Source organism: Eubalaena glacialis, chromosome 16 (genome assembly GCF_028564815.1).
Source record: "Eubalaena glacialis isolate mEubGla1 chromosome 16, mEubGla1.1.hap2.+ XY, whole genome shotgun sequence".
Taxonomy (NCBI): domain Eukaryota; kingdom Metazoa; phylum Chordata; class Mammalia; order Artiodactyla; family Balaenidae; genus Eubalaena; species Eubalaena glacialis.
This window is the reverse complement of record NC_083731.1, coordinates 11,262,295-11,277,956: the sequence shown is the minus strand read 5'-3', so window position 1 is coordinate 11,277,956 and position 15,662 is coordinate 11,262,295. Positions and strand designations below refer to the sequence as shown.

The 15,662-nt window shown below is 38.6% G+C and overlaps 1 protein-coding gene across 1 annotated transcript in view; it reads left to right on the top strand.

The window, feature by feature from the left end:
- The window catches only part of TM9SF2 (transmembrane 9 superfamily member 2), a 56,985-nt gene that overhangs the window by 30,184 nt on the left and 11,139 nt on the right, over positions 1-15,662 (top strand). Inside the window, exons 7-13 of the mRNA XM_061171257.1 lie at positions 335-446; positions 1,509-1,588; positions 2,392-2,500; positions 6,892-7,024; positions 9,329-9,448; positions 12,280-12,337; positions 15,377-15,536. Coding sequence (XP_061027240.1) covers positions 335-446; positions 1,509-1,588; positions 2,392-2,500; positions 6,892-7,024; positions 9,329-9,448; positions 12,280-12,337; positions 15,377-15,536 — 772 coding nt within the window. The remainder of the gene's footprint in view (positions 1-334; positions 447-1,508; positions 1,589-2,391; positions 2,501-6,891; positions 7,025-9,328; positions 9,449-12,279; positions 12,338-15,376; positions 15,537-15,662) is intronic.

Below are 15,662 nucleotides of genomic sequence, written 5' to 3'. Positions count from 1 at the left end.
GCGCAGGCTCAGTAGTTGTGGCTCACGGGCCCAGTTGCTCCGCGGCATGTGGGATCTTCCCGGACCAGGGCTCGAACCCGTGTCCCCTGCATTGGCAGGCAGATTCTCAACCACTGCGCCACCAGGGAAGCCCTGGTTCTTATTTTGAGTAACAGTTTTGTACACTTATAACTAAGCCATTTATTTATATGAAGTAAATATTTGTACTGTTCAGTGTGATATGAATCACTTTTGACTATCAGCAGCATTGTGAAATACGTACAAAATCTCTAACCTTTACTCCATTTTAAAAAACTATTTTATCAGCATCTTGCCAAAATGTTTCTTCCCACAGCTTCAAGCACACCCATATAGATAAACCAGACTGCTCTGGACCCCCCATGGATATAAGTAACAAGGCTTCTGGGGAGATCAGAATTGCCTATACTTATTCTGTTAGCTTCCAGGTGAGTGTGATTTTTATCTTTAGTATAACTCAGAAATTGATTTTAAATTCATATTACTTAAACTAATTAAAAATATGATTAGCTTGTCAAATAGATAAGCTCTTAATGAGTTAATTTTTGGAATAGTTTGTCAGCGCACCAGGCAACATAATTGCACTCAAAACTAAGTCTTCGTTTAAATAAGAAGTATGGGGAATTGGAGAACTGAGCCTGATTGAAAGTGTTAAGCCGTAAGAGATATAAACAAGGCAAAAGGTAGAAATTAGGCATGAAGGATGGTATGAAAGTGTCAAAGATATGCAACAAGCATTTGGGCAAAGAACACCATTTTTAAAATCAGGATTTGAGTGTAAGCTTAAAAGGAGAGTTTCCTGATGGTAGATGATCTATATAGGTTCTTAGGTAATTCAAGGGAGGGTTTTCTTAGGAGGAAAGTAAAAGTTCATTTTATGAGAATCTTGGGCAATATTCCACCTCTATTTTTAATAAACTATCTTGGCAATCCAATATAGTTGTGATGTTTACTGTCCCTAAATAGTGTGTAATTTTGCAAGCCTGGTGCAGTAAATTGTACATATTTCTTTCTAGGTATTAAGAGCTCAGTGTGGGTGACACCTGCCAGATGCTCAGGGTACCTAGGTTATGACTCTGGTCTGGTTAGATGTCTCATAGGTATAGATAGATAGCATCAAAGAGAATAAAGAATAAGCTATTCCACTCAATTTTCTGAAAATAATTAAATACTCTAAAGCTCTAAATCTTGACATTTAAAATAAGCCTTTGCTAATTAAGATTTAAAGTAAGACTTAAAAAAAATACAAGTAACTAGATACTTTTAGGAACTCTTATTTTTTATTTACTGCTTAATTTTATCCTAATTTTCCTGAGACTTGAGTAAATCTAGGTCCATAAGTCTCATGACTAACCCAAGTTATGATAATGAGGAATTGTATCTGTTGACTGGAATGTTAAGCTGTGAATGGAAATTTTTAGATTCCTGATACGCTTCATTGGCAAATTCTTATTTAAAGAGTGTGTGTGTGTGTTTTTAAATCCCTCTAGGAAGATAAGAATATCAGATGGGCATCTAGATGGGACTACATTCTGGAATCTATGCCTCATACCCACATTCAGTGGTTTAGGTAAGAGTATAGAATTAGTCTTCTTTATGCTCTGTCCTTATTTTATTCTCTCTCCCTTTGAACATCCCATTCACTCTGATTCTCCAGTTATTCAGAAGGCTGGGCTTTTGAATTAGATAGACTTGGGTTCAGTCCTGGCTTTCAGTCACTGGTTGTGAGTCAGGCTAGATCACCCAGTTTCTCAGAGTCCATTTCTTTATCTAGAAATAACCTGTCTCATGGGACTATTCTGAGGATTGAAGGAGGTAATGAAACAGAGCATTTGAGCACCTTACCTGGCACGGAAGAGGGCTCAATAGACGAGCCGCTGCGGCTGTTAGGACTGTTTATTATTATTATTATTATTATTCTCTCCTCTAAGCATGACTCAAAACTTTTATCTAGAGAGCTGTTCATGGTGCCATCACTCTCCTTTTCCTACTTCACTGACTAATCTTTTTTGATACTCATTAATTTACTGAGTAACTTTGTTTTTCAGTAGATTTCTTGAGGGTACAGACCAGTCCATTGTTGATCCTTGCAGCTTATGTTGCCCTAATTTGGGCACAGTAGTTATTAATGTTGACCATGGAGAAAAAAAATTCTAGTTCTCAACAGACCACAAAATTATGATAAGTACATACAGTTATGTATCCACTAGAAGGCCATGTAGCAGAACACAGTTCATTGAATTTGTTGGATTTTAGGTCAAGTTTTTAATTTGATTAATGCTGTTTTAATATTACTCAATAAATAGTTTTTAAAGAGTTTTGCTATTCCGAAGATTAAGCTGTAGATTAATCCTAACATGCTTATTTCTGCAGCATCATGAATTCCTTGGTCATTGTCCTCTTCTTGTCTGGAATGGTGGCTATGATTATGCTACGGACGCTGCATAAAGATATTGCCAGATATAATCAGATGGATTCTACGGTGAGTGAAACATCTGAACTGTTCTTTGGTCTGCCGAGGACAGTCTTTATTTTTTCTTTGGAAAAAATTTAAATAATAGCTTTAGACAGAATCTGCTTTTGAAACATTCTTCTCAAAAGTTACCCTGAATTCACATTTTCAAATAAGAAAATCATCCTTAAGGATTGGTCTTCTGTAGAAATTTAGTGACCGCAGCTCTCAGAGCTGAACTGTTCACAGCCTCGTCTGCACCAGTAGAGGGTGCAGAAAGGGTGCACGTGCACAGCTCCAGCTCTGCCCTCTTCACTTACGTGCCATCAGCTCTGTCAGAGTCTCTGTTTCCAGCAGACATTCCGTTTGTGAAACAGCAAAGTTGAGTAGAATAGCTCCCAAGCAATTTTTATATGTGTGTATGTTTAATTTTTTTAAATTAATTTTAACTGAATTTTTATCATTTCAACCTTTTGGTGGATTCAAAGTAATTAATGCCTCAACTTCATTTATTCGCATTTTAAGTTGCATAATGTTTTACATTTTATACCTTTTAATTTCCTAGCAGCTCTTTAACAAAATTTCCACAAGAATTACTACTTGTAATGAATACATAAAACTCAGATTTTCATTGTTTTCTCTTCCCCAGCTTCTTAGTTCCCCCCATCTCTCTGTCCTGTTCTAATTAGAAAAAAGAACATATTAATGTTTAGAAGCTTTTTAGCACTTGTACTCCACAGTTTCTTTTCCATGATTTTATTGATTGTGTGCCTTATTAAATATTTGATTAAAATAATTTCACAATACTTTGTTCATAATTGGCAATTCCAAATAATTGCTGAGTTAATGGAATTTTTTTCTTTATTTGTACAGAGGTGGCTTTGGGGTACAGGCCAGGAAACCCTATTTCCAGTCTTGCTCCCATTCTTTCCCTCCTGCCAGTCTCTTATCATAGGCATCAGAGCGTATCTGTTCAGGGTCATTTCACTCCCAATCACAGCCCTCCAGTGACTTCCACTGCACTCAGTGAAGCCATAGTCTTTACAGTGGCCCATAAGGCTCTGCAGTAGCTCTTGGAGCTCTGCTCCAGCCATGCTGGTTGCCTTGCTGTTCCGCAGACACATCAGGCGGGTTCCCATCTCCAGGCCTTTACAGCTGCTTTTCTGTCTTCCTCAAGTGTTCATCCCTCAGAGAGCTCACGTCCTTCTGGTCTTCACTGAGATATGATCTTCCCAGTGAGACCTTCCTCACCATCCCATTAAAATTACATCCTCTCCACCCACACCCCACATCCATACTTCTTATCACCATCTAGAGTACTATATATTTTACTTATTTTGTTTATTGTCTGCCTTTCCAATGAGAAGGTGTACTCATGAGAAGAGGAATTTTTCTGTTATACTCACTGTAGTATTGCTGGTGTTTTAAACAGTGCCAAGCATATAGTTGGTGATCAACAGATATTTGTTGAATGAATGAATAAACAAATTAGCCCTTGATGTACCAGACTTGATGCATTGCTGGGCTTATGATAGGTTAAAAAAAAAAAAAAAAAGGTATCCAAGGGCTCCCCCAAATCCACCCCATCCCCCCAAATTGAGTGAGGCCAGAGCAGGAAGCAGTACAAGCATGAGAAGTTGAAGTTCTCCTTTGGGTCCGTGCTTATATCAAGTTTTTAACCAATTGGGACATTAAACCTTGGGTCAGTGGTGAACCTTGATCTCCTATGTATTAAGCCTGGATTCTTTTTTTTTTTTTTTTAAGTTTCCAGTTTTTTGTTTTTTTTTTAATAGTGATTTCTTTAATTAATTTATTATTTATTTATTATTTATTTTTTTGTCTGTGTTGGGTCTTCATCTCTGCGCGAGGGCTCTCTCCAGTTGCGGCAAGCGGGGGCCACTCCTCATCGCGATGCGCGGGCCTCTCATTATTGCGGCCTCTCTTGTTGCGGAGCACAGGCTCCAGACGCGCAGGCTCAGTAGTTGTGGCTTACGGGCCCAGCCGCTCCGCGGCATGTGGGATCCTCCCAGACCAGGGCTCGAACCCGCGCCCCCCGCACTGGCAGGCAGACTCTCAACCACTGCGCCACCAGGGAAGCCCAAGCCTGGATTCTTGAAGGGGGGCAAAATGGTTCTAGGTTAGTACATGCCTTCTGATTCTCAGCAGAATCGAGTAGAAATACTCTGAAGGAAAGTCTCTCAAATTTGGATTTGCAGGATTCCCCCCATTTAAGGTCAATAAAGTGTGATCTATTAATCAGAAATTCACAAAAATTTACAATAAACAACAAATTTACACCAGGTCCCAAAGATTTCAGATATTAAGATTATTAATTACAGAGTATAAGATATATGAAAAAGTAACAGCTACGATTTTCCAGCACAGATGAAAGATAAGAATCCATAGATAAAGGATATGCAATATATCCAAAGTGTAATAAATTAAATGAAATCCACACCTAGATCAACTGGGCAGAACCACAGAACACCAGAGAAAAGAGATCTTAGAATCAGCCAGAGGGGAAAAAGAGTGAGCATCTGCAAAGGAAAAACAATTAAATTGGCCATGGAAGCTCAAAACATAATATTTTTAAATTGGCAGTGAGAGAAATTAACTATTTACATAGAATCATGTACTCAGAGATGCTGTCTTTCAAAAATGAAGATGAAATACCTTTTTCAGACTAACAAAACCAGTTGACCACAAACAGACCTTCACTTGAAGGAATGTCTGTAGAAATACTTTAGCAGTGAATCAGTCTATCAGACCTGAAGGAATTACTATAGAAATACTTTAGTAGAAAATAAATAAATAACAATCCTAAAGAGAGATTTAGGAGGATTGGTGAACGAAGAAATTCCAAGTAAATATTTTCTATATATAATAATAATGAGTCTAAATTTGGAGGTTAACAAAAGTGTAGCAACAAAGAAGAAATAGATTTGATGAATACTTTTGGGTAAGGGGGGTGGCCATCTAGAAAAAAAATAAGGTAGATTCCAACTTTATTGCTTATATTGAAATGATTAATGATCTAAATGAACATGTGAAACTACAAAATACTAGAATGTTATTTTTAAAATCTTGTCTACTGCTCGCAAAGATAGAAATTTGAGTGGGAATTTGGGGGAGGGATACAGATGTACCCTGGATGAAATGTTAAGTGAGGAGGCTGAAAAAATACCAGGGACCAAATTTTGAAGGACTTCTAAGCTGTGCATTCTGAAGGTCATTGAGAAGCTGTTGAAGAATATTAAACAGCAGTGACATGGCCAGATTCATGTTTTAGGAAAATCACTTTGAACATTATGTGGAGAATCGTTTGGAGCCAGGCAAGACTGGAGGCACAGAGACCAGTCAGGAGACTGTTAGAGAGTTCCCAGAGTTAGGGGATGGTGGCAGGGAGGAAGTAGGGAAGTGGGCAGATAGATACAGAGGGTGTTCAGGAGGTGGGATGGAATGCTGATCGACCAGTTGACTGTGGAGAGGGTGGAAGAGGGAGAGAAGCCAGTGAATGACCGCACGTTTCTGGTCTGAACCACCCGATTAGTTAAAAGGATCTTTCTGGTTCTGTATTGAGAATCAACTGAATGGAGACAAGGGCAGAAACAGAGACGAGTTTAGTGAATTCCGTGAGAGCCAGGTGAGAAGGGATGGTTTGAACCAGGGGCTAGTGGTGGATCCTGTGGATATATTTTAGAGCTAGAACTGTAAGAATTGTTAAAGGATTGTATGTGAAGTGTGAAAAAAACAAAAGGAGGCATCAAGGATGACTCTAAGGTTTTGGGGATTGAGCAACTGGAAGGATAGAGCTTTTATCTACTGAGGGAGAGTGCAGGTAGAGCAGGTAGAGGCGGGGAGAGAGAATCAGTTCCACTGTGGATAATTCTGTTCAAGGTGTCCATTAAACAACCCAGTGGAGCTGTTGATTAGGCAGGTGTGTATGTGTGTCTGGAGATAGGGGAGCAGTTTGGGCTGGTGACACAAGCTTATTAATATTTTCACAGCCAAGCCTACTATACAAGCAAAGTAGCTATGAGACCTAATACCATTTGCTTGTTTTGGAGATTAGTAAGTGTAGGTTAAGAAGACTATAGAGTATGACTTAAAATCGCCATCAAATTGGATCATAAAGCTTGACTTATTAGACTAGAACTAGGTATCACATTATCTTTGTGTTTCTTTTTAAAGTTTCTCAGTAACTATATTTATAGACCTTAACACACAACATTCCTTTCCAAATAATTCAAGAAAGCTATAAAGCTCCATGAGTCAAGCTTTATACTTCAAAACTGAAATAAATATTAACATTTGTAAGGTTTTTTAAAAAATTTCCATATCCGCATATTCAACAGTGAACAAACTGTCTAGTTTTCTTGGTGATACCACATGGCACTTAAACGATTTTATTCCCTTTTTAGGAGGATGCCCAGGAAGAATTTGGCTGGAAGCTAGTTCATGGTGATATATTCCGTCCTCCAAGAAAAGGGATGCTGCTGTCAGTCTTCCTGGGATCAGGGACACAGATTTTAATTATGACTTTCGTGACTCTGTGTAAGTGTTCAGTGAAAATTACAAAGTAAAAATTACTTTCTCTAAATAATTATTTGAAATCCAGTTTTCCTAAGTTGTGGCTAGGCTCGGTTGTTTCTGAGAGTCCTTTTGGTTCTCAGAATCTGTGTGCTTTGGCCGTAAGTGACCTGGGGCAAGGTTAGCTGTGCCAGAAATTGACTCTTCATGTCTCCCTCACAGCTGCATAGAGACCAGGCCTTTGTTGTGGGGGCACTGGAGCTGCAGATGACTAGATCCTCAAAGACCATCTGAGTCTGAGTCTGGGCGGCCTGGCAGCAGGGTCACACAGGTTGACTCTCCTGTCCCACCAGAGCGTAAGATTTCTTGGCTTCCACTGAGAGAGAAAGGAGAAGGGGATGGGACAGGAAGCTCTTTGTACACCTTTCCACCTTGGCAGGATTTAGGAAGCAAGACCTCTTTCTTTCTCTAGCAATGTTCAGGAAGGATCTTCCTACACAAAAAGTCTCTCTTCCTTGTGCCACCTGAAAATCTTCAGAAATTTTATTAAGGTTTTGTCAATTAGGACAATCTTTTTCTTCTCTTTTTTTAAAAATAGAAATCCCTTAGAGGTATTCATCAGCTGCAGGAGTGGCTCTGAGACTATTCTCTGGAAATATATTAATGCCATGGTCTTTCAGTTTTCCTAGTTACAAGAGAAAAAAATGTTTATGAAAAGAATTTTCTGAATTATGCATTCATTTCCCCATGTTTCCTTTATTGTTGCATGCTACTGATGAACAGTAACACATGAATGTTACTAAAAGAATTCAGAAACCACTGACCTTTCAATAATTTTTTTAGCAAACATTTGTTCTTATGTTTGATTGCATATTAAATGCCTAATACTATAATCATTTTCTGCTAGTAAAATTGTTCTAAGTTTTTATGATGCAATTAACCACATAAATGTTTGGGAAGAGAATTATCGATGCCAGATGTCTGGCACCTGAATAAGTTTGGGGTTTACTGATTTGCACCTTTCGGCTCAGTTTGAAGACTAACTAGAACATATTTATCTACTAACAACTTAGATAAGGAGATGCCGGTGTGATGGGTGAGGCTAGCATTTGTAAGTATATTACACTGAAGAGGATACGTTGGGAAAACGAGTCATGAAAGAGGTTTGGACACAGTCATGCGATTGCACGGAATCCCCAGAGAGCTGAGGTGGTGTTAGAGCAGAATGGATGCTTGAGGGTGAAATTCTGCTTTAAAATTTTATTGAGAGCTGCCTTCTGCCCCTCTCCGATCTTTGTTGGGGTCAGCTAGAAAGTGAACTTGTAAGGAAGGAACGTTTCAGAGAGCCTAGGTTAGAAAATGATAGGGTTTGTTTCCCTTCACTGCTCGAATATGGACTGTTTTGCTTCAGAACAATCCATTTCTCAGGCCTGGGAGGAATTGGGGGTGGGGGGTGCACCTTAGCTGAAATTCCAGTAGACCGTCTAAAGTTACCCTGTCTGGTTTCCTGTCATCGATCGTGAGTTTCTCCTCTTCAGTTGGTGCTGATCAGAGGGTGTGCAATGGTGTGTGCTTGGCTGTGTGCACACAGGGGAAACACTGGGAACTTTGGTGCTCCTGGGATTAGAAAGCCACCTGCATCTGTTCTTGGATTTCTTTCTGAGAAAACCATAACTTCTGACTTGCAGTTTAAAGCTGGGAATTGCTATAAATATAAGATAGTACTTCTTTTCTTATTAGTTGGGAGGGTTATATAGGGAAGAACAAATAAAACGAACTAGCTGAATAAGGGTAGGAACCAGAATTTCCCAAGTCATTGACCAAGCCCTTCAGTAACTTGTGTTCACAAAGCGAATAGTACTATGAAATCATTTTTCCCCTGTTTTGTTCTTTGATTAGATTCTGTCTTATCTCTTTATGTTTTACTGTTATAAGGTTTTTTTCACCCCAGAGGACTCAGTATTGTTTTTAAAAGGAACAAAAAGTGAGAATATTTTATAGTGGGAATATTTTTTATTGATATTAATTTTAAAAGCTGTACTTGAATCTCAGAAGAGCTGAAAGCACTCATGAGCATCCAGTGAGCCTCTGCTGATAACAGGAAAGGTGGGGTCTTAATGGACCCTGACAGGAAACTTCCAAATTGGAGCTTACTTTATGTGTGATCCTATAGATACAGTGCCTTAAATATTATGAAGTTTCAGTGTGGTTGCCTGGTAAGAGAGCGTATTTTCATGAAGTTGTATTTCGTTTATTGTTTAAAAAATGAGAGGGGTCTTCTGTCACTTCAAAGGAGACCATAATAAAATTCATAACTTTATTTTTTAGTTTTTGCTTGCCTGGGATTTTTGTCACCTGCCAACAGAGGAGCACTGATGACTTGTGCTGTGGTCTTATGGGTGCTGCTGGGCACTCCTGCAGGCTATGTCGCTGCCAGATTCTATAAGTGTAAGTAAAAGCCACCCTGCTGGGTGTTCAGATCAGGAGTCTAACCTGCTACATCAGTTGTCTGAGCCTTTGTGTCTGGTAGTTGATGCTCTTTAAACAATATGTGTTATAGGTGTGTATCCTTATTTAATGAAGCTTGTGAAGTGGATGACTGTCCCTAGATTTGCTCGTTCAAACATGCTTAAACAGTGGGTTAAACAAATTTGGGTGCTGCTTATCCATCATTCCATCTCTCCTTCTTAAGTTTTGACATCACAGGTTTGGCTGAACAACTTAGATTTGCTACATTCATAGAAACATATTTAGACTAATAAAGGAAAAAGTGTACTAGTGAGTATCACTGATGTATTCATTAAAACAAGTAGTATAGGGCTTCCCTGGTGGCGCAAGTGGTTAAGAATCCGCCTGCCAGTGCAGGGGACACAGGTTCAAGCCCTGGTCCGGGAAGATCCCACATGCCGCAGAGCAGCTAAGCCCGTGCGCCACAACTACTGACCCTGCGCGCCTAGAGCCCGTGCTCTGCAATAAGAGAAGCCACTGCAGTGAGAAGCCCACTCACCGCAAGTAGAGAAAGCCCGCGCGCAGCAATGAAGACCCAGTGCAGCCAAAAATAAATAAAATAAATTTTAAAAAACAAGTATATACGGGAATACCTTATATGAGAGAGGTCATACTTATGTCAATTTAATATTTATAAAAGTAAACTGTACTTAAAGTAAATTAAGATCTCACTGTTTTAAAGAGCCCTGAAGTGAGTTACTTTTGTAGCATGATTTGTTGCACTCTCTTGTATTCTTGCTTTCCAGAAGTAAAATAAAGTTCAGTGAAAAAAAGGATCAGAGCCACAGAGTAAGGATGGGGATATGATTAGATGACTTAGAAAGCAGCTTTGCCAGGGTCCTGCTCAGGAATCCTGTCGTCCCGTAGAGACGGTCCCATAGGTAATCTGTGAATTTAAATGCCAGGGAGGTGCTGACGCAGGGCTAGGGTTGTCCAAGGTCTTCTGATAGGCATAAGGTTTAGGGAATAACCCTAAAACACAGTAGGGTTACATAGGTGGCCTTAAGGTGTGGTTGGCTAGACTCAACCCCAAATAGAAATGTTAGACTTTGCTAGATGCATAGAGTATGTGAAGTTCTATATTCATGTATGTGTGTGTGAGTGTGTTTAATTTCTGTGAATTTTGTCAGAGTTCTCTTTTTCTTTCATTCTTTACTAACAGACCTAGGATTAGGGTGGTCAGATGTATTTTATCACATATGAGGTACGCTTGGACCCCTGCCTGCTCCCCCGTTCTCACTGTTGCTGTGCGCTGGCTTCCTTTGAGTTCCTCAGTCACCCTCTGCACCTGCCTTCCCACATGCTGTTCCCTCTGCTTGAGCTCTGATCCGTGCTCTCTGCCCGACAGACACGCCTCCCCTTCATCTTCTCTCCGTCCTTCATTTCTCCTAGCTGCAGATTAAGTAGCATATTAATCAGGCAGAACATTCTGAGACACTGTCACGTGGCCCTAGTCAAAACATGCTTCATTTTATAGAAGCATTTTTAATGTTTCAAAAAATATATTAGGATTTTGAGTAGAGTTGTATTAAACCCAAAATTCATAATTTCACAATAGCCTATCAGTAATGCTGTGAATTCAAATCATATATATATAATTTGTTGTTTTCTTTTAGGGCAAGAGGTACTTAAACTTGCTTATAAATTGTTAAAACTTTTTTTAAAAATCAGAGCGGTTTTCAGATCTCAGCTAGTTTTATCTCCAACTTTTAAACTAGGAGCAGAGGAGTATTTTCATTTTTTTTTTTTTAGTCTAGAGACTTAAGTTTTTAATTGTTTTTTTAAAGTGGGGAGGGCTTCCCTGGTGGCGCAGTGGTTAAGAATCTGCCTGCCAATGCAGGGGACACGGGTTCAAGCCCTGGTCCGGGAAGATCCCACATGCCGCGGAGCAACTAAGCCCGTGCGCCACAACTACTGAGCCTGCACTCTAGAGCCCGCGATCCACAACTGCTGAAGCCCGCGCCTAGAGCCCACGCTCTGCAACAAGAGACGCCACCGCAATGAGTAGCCCGCACACCGCAACGAAGAGTAGCCCCCGCGCGCAGCAACGAAGACCCAACGCAGCCAAAAATAAATAAAATAAAATAAAAAATAAATAAATTTATAAAAAAATAAAATAAAATAAAGTGGGGAAAAAAATTAGAGAGGGGCAAAGGAGAGTAAAAAGTTTGCAAGTAAATTTGTTCTGTCAAGTGGCTGTAACCCTTCTACTCTTCTTGGTCACCTGATCCTACACACTGATCTCCCCACCGCCACCCACGGCCTACCTGAAACTACAGTGCTGGAGGCATCCTGGAGACTCAGACCTACTCTGGACATTGAAGTGTGTTGCATGTCAGGCTTGAGGGTTCCTAGTTTTATAACAAATTCTGAAACTGACCTCAAGATAAATGAGAATCTGCAGTGCACCCTTTTTCCATCTAGTCCCATTAATTAAAACTGGGTTAGAACTTAAGGGTTTGTTTTGTTTTGAAGTTAAAAAAAAAGATTAGAAAAGAAAAACTGGTTTGGATGACTTTCCTTTGACACTAGATTTATTTTATGCTGAAACAGTCTTGAGAGCGGGACTTATCCAGGACAGTCCTGTGATGTGCATCTCTGATTTGGATCATTTGATTAGGGAGTATTAGGACATTTGCTAGTGTCATTTTCTAGGAATAGGCACCCAGTGCTGTCTGTTAATTTGTCCAATACCAGACCTGAGGTATGGATATTTGGTTTGCTTTGAAGAAAAGTCTTTATGTTAATGCCACTTTTGTTTTCTTCTACAGCTTTTGGAGGTGAGAAGTGGAAAACAAACGTTTTATTAACATCATTTCTTTGTCCTGGGTAAGTGAATTTTTCAATAATAACTTGCTTGACATAGTCATATTTTAGTTCCCAGAATTTCTGTCCTGTAAGTCTAATCTTTTCTGTCTCTATGTACCCAAGAAAATGAATTTAATTTTTAAAAAGTGAATATTTAATAAACATTTGCAGAATGGCAACTACATGTCTTATCTGGAAAGGGTACCTTTAGACATGAGAAATTTTTATATTCCTTTTCTTTTCTTTTTTTATTTTTTTTAATTTTTTTTTATTCCTTTTCTTAAGTCTGTTTCTTAGTCTGACATATTGTCATGTAAGGCTGCATATAAAGTTTTTGACCTAATCACAGAAAATGAATCCTCACCTGAAGATCGTTCAGGCAGGCATACATTTTTGGATTTTTATCATAAGTATATCTACTTTTAAGCGTATTCCATTAATTAGATTAGAGTAACGTATACCAAAAATGAAAAAAACAACCACCAACATAAAAAAACAGAACATCTGTGGTGCTTTGGAAGATAGCTTCTGATATCAAGTATCTGATGTGTGTCTGGTCCTAGAAATAGAACCCAGTTTATCCTCCGCTCACAGATTAATGGAGGGCAAGAACTGGCCTCTGAATAATCAGCAGCAATAAAGTAGGCCAAGGGTTAAATCTTGAAGCCAGGACTGTTCCATTTGCAGGCCAGAAATGAAAGAATAGCTGGCATTTTTATACATGATTGGGTTAAATAGTCTCAAGATTTTCACCTCCATTGAAGATTCACATGCCTCTCAGCCATTCATGTTCTATTCAGATTTTTATGCTTTCCTCAAGCCATATCCTTTGTCTTCTTTCCCTCTGCTGTCAGTTGAAGAAGTGCCGCTCCTTACCAAGACTGTCAGCCACAATTTCCTTTGGAATCTTGCCTTTCAAACATCCCCCCAATCTCTGACATAATCCATTTCTCTCTTTCTCTGTGTTCTGGTCATGTGTTTCATCTCTTCCTACAAATATGCCTACGTTTCCCATATTCTAAAAAGAGCTTCCTATAAGCATCTTCTAGTCTACTGTCTTTATTTCTTTTCAATTTTCAACAAAATGCCTTGAAAAAATAGTCTATACTCCCTTACTCTGATTTTCTTAGCATATATTTACATTGTAAACCCACATAATCTTTTTCCCGCATCACTTTAGTGAACTTCTCTCTAAGGTTACCAAAGATGTTCCCATTTTCAAATCTAGAAACCATTTTCCCTGTCTTTACCTCTTTACATTGTGTAACATTGGAATACCTTTTCCTTGAAACTCCTTCCTTTTTTGCCTTCACAGAAATTATCCTATGCTAGTTTTTTACATCTCTGATCAAACCTTCTCTGATTTATCATCTTCATCCCACCCTTAAAAACAGGTGTTCACCAGGGGATGATGAGGTAAGTAGAGAGAAGGAGAAGAGCCAAGAACCCAAGTCCCCAGGGCAAAGGGAATTGGTGTTCATCTAGGAAAAGAAGAATCATTTGATAATATGAAATCAATTCATAAAATTTTTTTTATAAATAAGCACCTGCATATAATTATTGCAGTAGGCACAGCAAAATGGCATTTGATAATATTAAAGATTGTTTTCAGATTTAAAAAGAATTTAATGGAGAGAGAAATGCTCCCTTCTATTAATAAAAATCTTATCTCTAATTCAAAACCAACATCATTTAATGATGAAACACTAGAGACATTTTCATAAATCACTTTTAGGGCTTCAGTTATTTAAGTTCTAGTTACATTAAGACATGAAACAAAAAGAAAGGTGGAGATTATATTATTATTTATTGGTGACATAATTTGTATACAGAGAACATAAACAAATTTGAGCTATAAACTTGTAGAATTAGTAAAAGAGTTTGGCAGAATGGCTAGATATCAGCTAATATTTCAAGATGATGAGTACCACCAGTAGCAAGTGAAACATCTTAGTGGTAGTGGTAGTTGTGTGGGCAAAAGACTGTATTCACAGGAGTATTAGCAAAAGAAAAACTTTGCAACACCTGAAGTAACTTCTCAAAATAGGGACAGTCCATATGACAAGTCTACAAAGCTTGTTAGAGATACATACAAATTCACCATGTTACCTGATGAGAAGACCAAGTATTGCAAAGGCATTTGGAGAGGTCCTGTGGCTGCCAGGACAGAGAACACAGAAGTAGACCATGTATACACAGAAGCATGCTAGACGTGGCATCACGAACCAAAGGAACAATGTAAAATGATGCTGGGACAGTTGATTGTCCACATGAAGGGAGAAAAATTCTCTTCTTACCTCACACACATGAAATCAGTTCCAGGTGGATTAAAACCTAAATGTAACTGGTGTAACAATTAGACAAAAATTTAGAAGAGTATTTTTACGAGCCCGGGTTAGGAAAGGCTTTCTTAATTTACACAAAAGGTAAAGGAAAAAATTGATCACTTTGATAACATTAAAAACTGTGTGGGGGGGGTATACAGATGTGATTATACTATTATTACAGCCATGTTTTAAAAATGTACTCATAGAAGAATGACTGAAAGGGACGAAGTACACACATTCATATGTTTGGGTTCTTAAAAGTCATAAACTAGGAGAAAGGTATTTAACAAGGAGTTATTTGCTGGAGTATATAAATAACTCACATATGTGACTTTGCAAAAGCCCTGCGACCCAAATGAAAAATGAGCAGTGAATATAACCAGCAAGTCACCAAAGGTAAAACCTAGAAAGCCAACAAACAAAAGGATGCTCAGCTGCAGTTGTCAATAGGAAATGCAAGTTAAAACAACAAAGTTAACAATCCCAAGCATGATGAAAATATGGAAAGAGGTAGATTTCATAAGCTGCTGTTAGGAGTTTAAGTCAGGCAAAACCAATCTGAAGAGCAATTTGGCAGTTTCTACTAAAATTTTAAATTCACATACCCTATGACTCAGCAGTTCCACTTTCCTTGTGTATAACACAGAAATCGTGATATTAACTACATATGATTGCTACTATATCATTTTGCTTCCACCTCAGGTTTTACCCAAAAACCTATTGTGTCTTTCAGGATCGTGTTTGCTGACTTCTTTATAATGAATCTGATTCTCTGGGGAGAAGGATCTTCAGCAGCTATTCCTTTTGGGACGTTGGTTGCCATATTGGCTCTTTGGTTCTGCATATCTGTGCCTCTAACATTTATTGGTGCATACTTTGGTTTTAAGAAGAATGTAAGTTTATAGGTGTTAACTTATTCGAATGAATCTCAACTGTGGAAATTAGCATATGCCACCTTAAAAGACATAGGTATCTAAAAGATACAAACTAGTCCTGTGGGATCTGGATTTCATAGAAAA